At 33.2% G+C, this 8,596-nt stretch overlaps 1 protein-coding gene across 1 annotated transcript; it reads right to left on the reverse strand.

The window, feature by feature from the left end:
- Positions 1-244: 244 nt before the first annotated feature.
- LOC142223218 (uncharacterized) lies at positions 245-1,208 on the reverse strand. The gene is made up of 3 exons (XM_075293066.1): positions 889-1,208; positions 683-810; positions 245-602 (listed from the first exon to the last, which is right to left on the reverse strand). The coding sequence occupies exons 1-3, from the start codon at positions 972-974 to the stop codon at positions 328-330; spliced, it is 489 nt and encodes a 162-aa protein (XP_075149181.1). The 5' UTR covers positions 975-1,208; the 3' UTR covers positions 245-327.
- Between the last annotated feature and the right edge of the window lie 7,388 nt (positions 1,209-8,596).

Below are 8,596 nucleotides of genomic sequence, written 5' to 3' on the forward strand. Positions count from 1 at the left end.
GGGATTAGAAAATCATTTGAAATTTAATAACAAGATAATTATGTGCTGCTGTATCCTGCACAACTTTTTGAATTGCAATAACAGCGAAATTAATGAAAACTGGAGAGTTGATCAAACCATTTTACGCCCTCAGCCTGATACTTGCAACATATCAGCGGATTTTTCTGAAGCTGCTGAGGACATCAGAAGTTCGATTTCAAAATATCTGTTTGAAAGGAGAAACCTATGATTAAAGTCAACTACATTTATTTATAACACTATTATTAAATATTCATTTTATTTAAAATAAAAATTGGTACAAAATTTCGTGATATAATTTTAGTGATATCAGTTCTTTTTCCTCAATATTTCCAAAAGTTCCATTTGAAATTTCGCATTTTGTTGTGTATTTTCATCTATTCGTTTTAGTATTTCTGTAGTTTGCTGTCCTCGCTCTTTTAATAATGTATTCCTTTCTTTTGCTACAAGAAACAATTCTTCATTTATGTTAGCTTTCTTTCGTTTCTTTAGAGGATTTTGTAAACAATCAGTATCACTGTATGATAAATTGCTACAAGAAGGTCTAGCATCAAAATCCAAAACACTCTCAGTAGTCGTTTCATCTAAAAAAGAAGAAAATATAACAAGAAATTTAAAGTTACATTTGGTGTGGTTAATATAATATTGATCTCGAAATACGAACTTGTACTTTCAAACATGTTTTCGGCGACGTTGTGAATTTTGAAGGACCCCAAAATATTATGCAGTTTGTGATGATGCTGCCAATTGGATGGTTCTCCTCCTGTGGATCCTATTTTTCCCTTTTCGCTTCTATTTAAACAATTAAAACATATATCGTTACTTTTATATATCTTTACTGATGATACAGATTGATAAAAAAAGACTCACCTGTACTTTCGAGTAAGATTATCCAATTTCGTCCTCACGTCTGTCCATGCACCTTTAAAACCAACATCTTCGAGCTTTTTAGCCATTTCTTGATAGACATGATAATTTTTTCTAGTACCGCACAAATCTTCAATATATTCCTCCCTAACCTAACCTTAACCTAACCTATATTCCTCCCACATGTCTAACAAAACATTCTCCTCCACTGACGACCACACAATACGTTGAGAAGTCCTTTTTCTTGCTAAAAATATGAGTTTTTACAAAATAGTAGAAGACAAATGAATACTAACATGAAACGTCAACTGCCATATTTTCAAATAAAAATTATGAAATTTTTATCAGTGATGACACTTTTTCTAGTGAAGACACTTAAAATACTCTCAAAGAATAAGTTGAAACAAAGTGAAATAGGAACATTTTCCAAAGATGTTAAACATTTTTAAAACGCACGACGTCAAAATTAGTATGGAAAAATGTTAACATCTTTGGCAAATTGATGGAAGATGTTAGATGTGTGTAGTGTAAAAAGGCTATAAGCCGTTAAGGACTAAAATAAAACAGAGTACTCGTTTATCCAGGACATCTCCAAAAATATGCAACACTGTCATCAGCTGTTTAAAAACAATCACAGAAAAGAAGTGAAATCTTGCATTTTTAATGTATGAAATGCTTCAATTAGTAGTAAATATTTACTGCTGCGATTATTTATGACACTGTATCACTTAGAATTTCATGTTTTTCGATAAAATATTCACAATAAATTGCTATTGTGAATCGAAGAAGCGTCACTTTATCCAAATACAATCTGGAAACATCGGCGCGACTTGCACTGATGAGATGTTCTGGATAGAACACCAGTGCAACGATGTTCTGGATAGCCCATACAAATGTTGTATCCAGTGCAAAAAGAAAACAGCCCTATTCTCGTTCATTCACGCCAAAGGAACTTAAACAAACTTCTGTAGTTCTAAGGGGACTATTTGCCAATACTGCGATAGATGACATTAACAGCCTGTTTCTGTATGTCGAATGAGCTCTGTGGATCGACTAAAATGGAAACAAACAGCTGAATTTATAACCAAAAAACAGCTGTTTCTATGCATTTCAGTCGATCGATTGAACTCGTTCGACATACGGAAACAGGCTGTAAAGCTGTATTCAATAAAGAGGCATCAAACACAATTGCAGATGTCACAAAATTTAGGACATCTAGTTCCATAAAAAAATCGACACTGGCCTATTTCTGGTAACTCTGCTCCCAGGAGTTTCTCACATTTCCTCTCTGGTCTCCGCACCAGAGAGGACCAATCGGAACCTTTCTGTAATAACTGCGGTGAAGCTGGTCACCCAGCCAATTGGAGAGGTTGTGCTACATACAAAAAGTATGTGGCCATAAACAAAGCCATAGAAGAAAAGGCAGCTGCCAGAAACAATGTAAACCGTGCCATAACATCGTCCCTAGGGTCTCCTGGACGAACTTTCTCTAACCTTTTTCAACAACAAGCCACAAAAAGGCCCCAACAAGCACCAAAAAGCATCATAGTTCAATTCATGAATCTAGTAAGTTACTTTATACTACGTCCGCACTAGACACGAAATCTCGCTAAAATCTCTTTACAAATCTCAAGTGTTCGGATTGGCAAAATAAAGAGATTTCGTAGATTTGAGGATTTGACAGCTGTTCGTAATATCAATACACACAAACCCGTGTGTGTACACGCACACACACATTCATCTACAAGAAAAATAGGGGCAGGGTTGCAAAAAGCGCATTTTTAGTACTAAAATCACAGTTGTACAAGGCAGTATAGAGGATTTTGAAAGAGATTTTGTTGAAATCCTCTACGAGCCAGCTGATATTTGCCTATTGCAAATCTACTGAGATCTAGGAGGATTTCGACCAAAATCCTCGTTTACGAGGATTTCCTGTCTAGTGCGAACGTAGTATTATGGATCCTGAAGAACTTACGCTGGAACAGGAAATAAATATATTTTTACCAAATTACAAAAGTATGCCAAAGTCTGCTGCAAGATCCGAGTTCAAGCGTCTATTTAATAAAATTAAACATATTAACAATGATCCATAAAACTAATCACATTCAACGTAAGGTCTCTTAATGACACTAGTCGACAATTAGACCTGGCAAGCTTGTTGTTCCATAACAAGATAGACATCGAATTCATCCACGAATGTCACCTGCGAAGAAATAGAAAAGTTAGAATTAATGGATACAATATAATAACCGACAACTCACCTGTTGGTACAGCTGTGGTTATCAAAAATTGCATTAACTTCAATCGAGTATATCTCAATAACACTGGAATGAATACTTGCCTTGTTCAAATTAATTTCATGACATCTGGCACCCCTTTGTCTCTGTATATATCCCATGTAACCATCCATCACAAACTTTAGAATCTGGTCTTGAAAAGCTGTTACGATTTTGCAAAACTTTTGATGTCTTCGCCCTATAGGGTGACTTAAATTCAAAACATATATCATGGGGAGACTCTAACGAAAACTCAAATGGCGGGACACTTCATTCTTGACTTGATAATAATGTGCTCGATATTATACGTATTTGCATCACACTCATAGAAAAAAGTCTGCTAAAAACAGCAGTCGATGTCTGCTGTTATATTTTTGTACTTCAGGGGCAAATGAACAACAATTTATAAAATTTTTAGGTTATAAATTTTCCCCAAAGAATATTTAAGAACCAAAAGTAGTTTTTGGTTTATTTTTGCACTGTAATATACTTACAAGCTCCTAAATACGATCAGCAAACATTTTGTTTGCTGTTATGCCTCAATTCGATAAATATTCAGATTTTTGGTCAAATACTACAGATATTCATAATATATTGTTTTAATTATGTTAGGGTAGCTCCTAAGTTGACATTTTTATTTGTTTTAGCAAATAATAAAACACTTTTTAGTGTAATCGAGCTTCAAAAATAGCAGGAAATGTTTGCTATTTCAGCAAACAGTGACTGCTGTCCCTTTTTCAGCAGACTTTCTGCTGTTTTAGCAGACTTTTCTGCTGTCCCTACTAACAAATTTCTTTGGGTGCAGAAAAAAGTGCTTTCTAAACTAAAGGCCGGTACTCTATTCGGTTTTCGCGTTGAAACTCCATACAAAACCAAAAAATGCGAAAAACTAGCGAATTTTTTTCCATTTGTGATACTTTGTTTTTTTCGAGTTGAAAAACTGACGTAAATCGATCAGTCAGTATTTTCATAACATGGCGCCATTTGCAATGTGAATTAAGAAATAATTTATTTATTAAACTGATTTTGGTGAATTTATAATGCAAAAGTGAATCGGATTATTATTTAAAAATGTAATCTGATCGATTGAGAAAACAAAGTATAACATGGAGTTGTATTTCCGTAATAAACTAGCAACCAACATCTAGCCGCTTGTAGAACATAAATAATGTATAAAACATGAAATTTAATCACAAATGTTAACAAAATAAAAGCTTTATTTGGTGAATTATATTTTACAATCGTTTCATTTGTACTGGGCATCGGGATAACAAACACAAAACAAAATGTTAACAAAAGGAGTACAGCAATTGACTTCAACCAACCAAGCATTAGAACTTTAACCAACATGTATAGTACAGGGGTAGCAATGAATGGAATCACAAGAATTAATTGCTATGTCCAAAAAATAAAATTGTAAAACATTATAAAATTAGATTTTTTAAATCCAAAGTTATTTGTAAAATAACTTCTGCTTCTTCTTTTTCAATTTAATTACTATGTATGCGTATATGTGTGTAAATCGAGCCACTAGTTGTCTATGTATAGTAATCATTTCGTGACATTTTGCGATGTTGTCAATACATTTCGATGAAATAAACGCGAAAAGTTCCAAAATGGCTGTTTTTTTTCTTCAAAATATATTGTCAACACTATCATTTTTCAACGCGAAACAATGATGGAGTGGAACTTTTTTCGCACCAACAGAGAACCGGCCTTAAAGGAAAAAATGATCATAAAAAAAATGGGAGAAAAGATGATTCTACTTGTAAGAGGAAATTTCCCAAATGTTTTTTAGAATTTGTTAGAATTCACCTAAGTGGTGAACAGTCGAACAATGCTTATTGTTTCTACAGTCAACTACAACATATGACAATTAACAGAAACTGGTTTCCAGGATACAACAACAATTCTAACGCGTACATTAGTCGTGTTTTTCCTAGTTTTACGACGGGCTCATCGTTGCTTATTATATTACATGTTAGCCTGATACCGAAACAGGCAATTGACGTCCAAATGCATTATATCTAATTATACAATTATTTTTCGAGCTTTATGGACAGATATAGATTAAGGAACATGGTTAATAGAGCCATTGAAAAGAAAACGCCAGATACAAATCTACAAATCTTTTCAATGGCTCTATTAACCATGTTCCTTAATCTATATCTGTCCATAAAGCTCGAAAAATAATTGTATAATTAGATATAATGCATTTGGACGTCAATTGCCTGTTTCGGTATCAGGCTAACATGTAATATAATAAGCAACGATGAGCCCGTCGTAAAACTAGGAAAAACACGACTAATGTACGCGTTAGAATTGTTGTTGTATCCTGGAAACCAGTTTCTGTTAATTGTCATATGTTGTAGTTGACTGTAGAAACAATAAGCATTGTTCGACTGTTCACCACTTAGGTGAATTCTAACAAATTAGCTTTCTAAAAATAAATTTCGTGTTGTTGCATTACTATGTAACAAAACGAAAATAAAAATAAGATTAAGGGACTTGTAAGTTATATGAAAAGATGATGTACAGTGGGAGAAAAGATGATTCAATTTGTAAGAGGAAATTTCCCAAATGTTTTCTCCATAAGGAGTTAGCATAAAGGGCCCAAAATTGAGTTATCTCTCCCAGCCAGATTTATACTAAAAGGCTGTGGAAAGGTTCATTCGCCCGAACCGAAACATGTACAGTCCAGGCGTGTATAGATTTGTATCTGGCGTTTTCTTTTCAATGGCTCTATTAACCATGTTCCTTAATCTATATCTGTCCATAAAGCTCGAAAAATAATTGTATAATTAGATCATCAATTTAGTTTAGCCATTTTATTTCCATTAAGGTCGGTATTAAGTTCGATTTTAGCTGATAAAATCGTCATTTTTTCACGATTATTTTTCTTTAATAATCCATTTTAAGGAATACAAACTTTTTGAAAATTTGCTTTGGGCTATTCCCCATCAGGTTATAATGAAATCAACAATTATCAATTGAAACAAAAATGTATAATTTTATGCCTTTTTTTAGTGGTAGTTTTCACTTTAGTGAAAAAATTTTTTTTAGCGGCTAAACACGAATTTAATACCCATTTTCGGTAGCGTTCAATTTCGTAAGCGGGTACGCACGTCTAATGAAAATAACAGGGTTGTCAAAAACATATTTTGGCAGCAAACATTTAATTTATTACAATCATTGTGTGCGTAAAAGTTTTAAAAGGCCTATAAATAATAAACAATTTATTTGAGGAATATTTGGAACATATATTGACAATTTCTAAAAGCGATTAGCTGGTTTAAAATTTGTGTACACAGCCCTGTTTTTTTTGTTGTATACTTAAATAAATGTTTGCTACCGAAAATTTCGCTAGAGGTGCATACCGGCCTTTAAGGTAAATTTTTGTGTGAAATAATAAAATTTACTTGTTTCAATAAAAAAAATCTAAACTGAAAGCAGTGAGGAATAGTTCATTAACTAGGTTAGGTTAGGTTATGTGGCAGCCCGATCTATCAGGCTCACTTAGACTATTCAGTCCATTGTGATACCACAGTGGTGAACTTCTCTCTTATCACTGAGTGCTGCCCGATTCCATGTTAAGCTCAATGACAAGGGACCTCCTTTTTACAGCCGAATCCGAACGGCGTTCCACATTCCAGTGAAACCACTTAGAGAAGCTTTGAAACCCTCAGAAATGTCACCAGCATTACTGAGGTGGGATAATCCACCGCTGAAAAACTTTTAGGTGTTCGGTCGTAGCAGGAATCGAACCCACGACCTTATGTATGCAAGGCGGGCATACTAACCAATGCACCACGGTGGCTCATTAACTAGAATAAGGCATGAAATTTTACTAATACTGTTTTCTTCGTTGGGTATACCGAAAGCAGGAGGTTCCATCAGCTATCAATGATATCTGTCAGCACAACTAACATTTGGCAATTGTAACTGCATGGTAATATATTGGACCAACTTTGCATTGGTTGTCGCAATCTCATATTAATTGTTTGGTTTGTTGGTGCAACCGCCCTCGATATTATTTATTATTACCCTAACCAAATTCTAATATTAAATGAAAGGGCAGATTATATTGAGATTTTATTAATTTATTACAAGATTTACAATCATAATAAACTACGAAAATAATTACAAATGGTGCTAACAACAAAGGCTTTCGATCTATATGTGAGATCAATTTACAAAGGGATGAAATAATGTTTGTCTATTTTTATAGGGGCATTTTTGTACACCAATGGCAGATTGTTATTATGTGGTCAAACTACAAACTTAATTCAATATATACTTGCCAGAAATGTCCTTCCTAAGCCGCTGGATATAAATACAGATCGAATTAGAACCGCTGTTGACTCGTTCTAGAATTGTATGTGCGTAATACAATAAAAAAGCTAGCTTACCGTAAAAAGTATTTGTGTTTGTTGGTGTGTGAAGCCTTTAATTTTTATGGAAACTTCTATGATATTATGTTTTTACTAAGTCGATACTATACTTACCTTAAGCCAAATACACTTGGTAACGAGAAAATTATTATTCAATTTATTGCGGACTATTAAAAAGTAAATTTAGTGACGCTGTTCCTCGTTTTGCATATTTTGTAGCGTCATTGTCAGTGTTGATATTACTATTTACTTGTTGCAACAACTACCTTACGTGCGTCCCATGATTGAACTAAAATTCTTTTAATATACTAAACTTTTTATGAAACAAAAAACTAAATTGATCGGCATTGGTTATTGTAACCAATTGAATAGTTATGGGAATTCCTATTTGATTTTGTGAACTTTTATACAGTTGTGTTGGATCTATAATGGGAGAAATAATTAAAACATTGGTCTTGTAACAAAAAATAGGTTACTCCTCCTCCTTATTGTAATGATCGAATTGCAACCAACCATTTATATGGGTGTATAAGAATTTACTACTGAAAAAGAAAATTTGATTCACTGATAACAAAGCGTTCGTAAAAATAAACAAAAACCGAACTAAACCCAAGTTTCCTCAAATTTAGTAAAATTTCATATAAAATGATAATTCTGACTTCTTTTATTATAGAAAGTTTATCATACATACGAATAACACTTGGCATAGAAAAATATTTTAGTTCATTCGTACTAAGAAGTATTCAATCCTTTCAAATCTTAAGGAAACACACTTGTTAGAATATAGGAAATTTTCCTATATTTCTTTTATCTGCCTGTAATCGATACCTGTCATCGATGTAATCGATATGTTTGCGCGTGGGTTGTTTGTTTAGTTGGAATAGTGTTGTTGTGATATACGGAGAGATAGTTAAAAATAATTTAGTAAAATAATGTAATAAATAACAAATAAAATATAAAAAATATTTGTTATTTTAGATTAGTGAGAAAATACCAGAAGAATAACAACCCCTTAATTCGTCTTCAATTGTCAGGTAATATTCA

Source organism: Haematobia irritans, chromosome 2 (genome assembly GCF_050003625.1).
Source record: "Haematobia irritans isolate KBUSLIRL chromosome 2, ASM5000362v1, whole genome shotgun sequence".
Classification (NCBI taxonomy): domain Eukaryota; kingdom Metazoa; phylum Arthropoda; class Insecta; order Diptera; family Muscidae; genus Haematobia; species Haematobia irritans.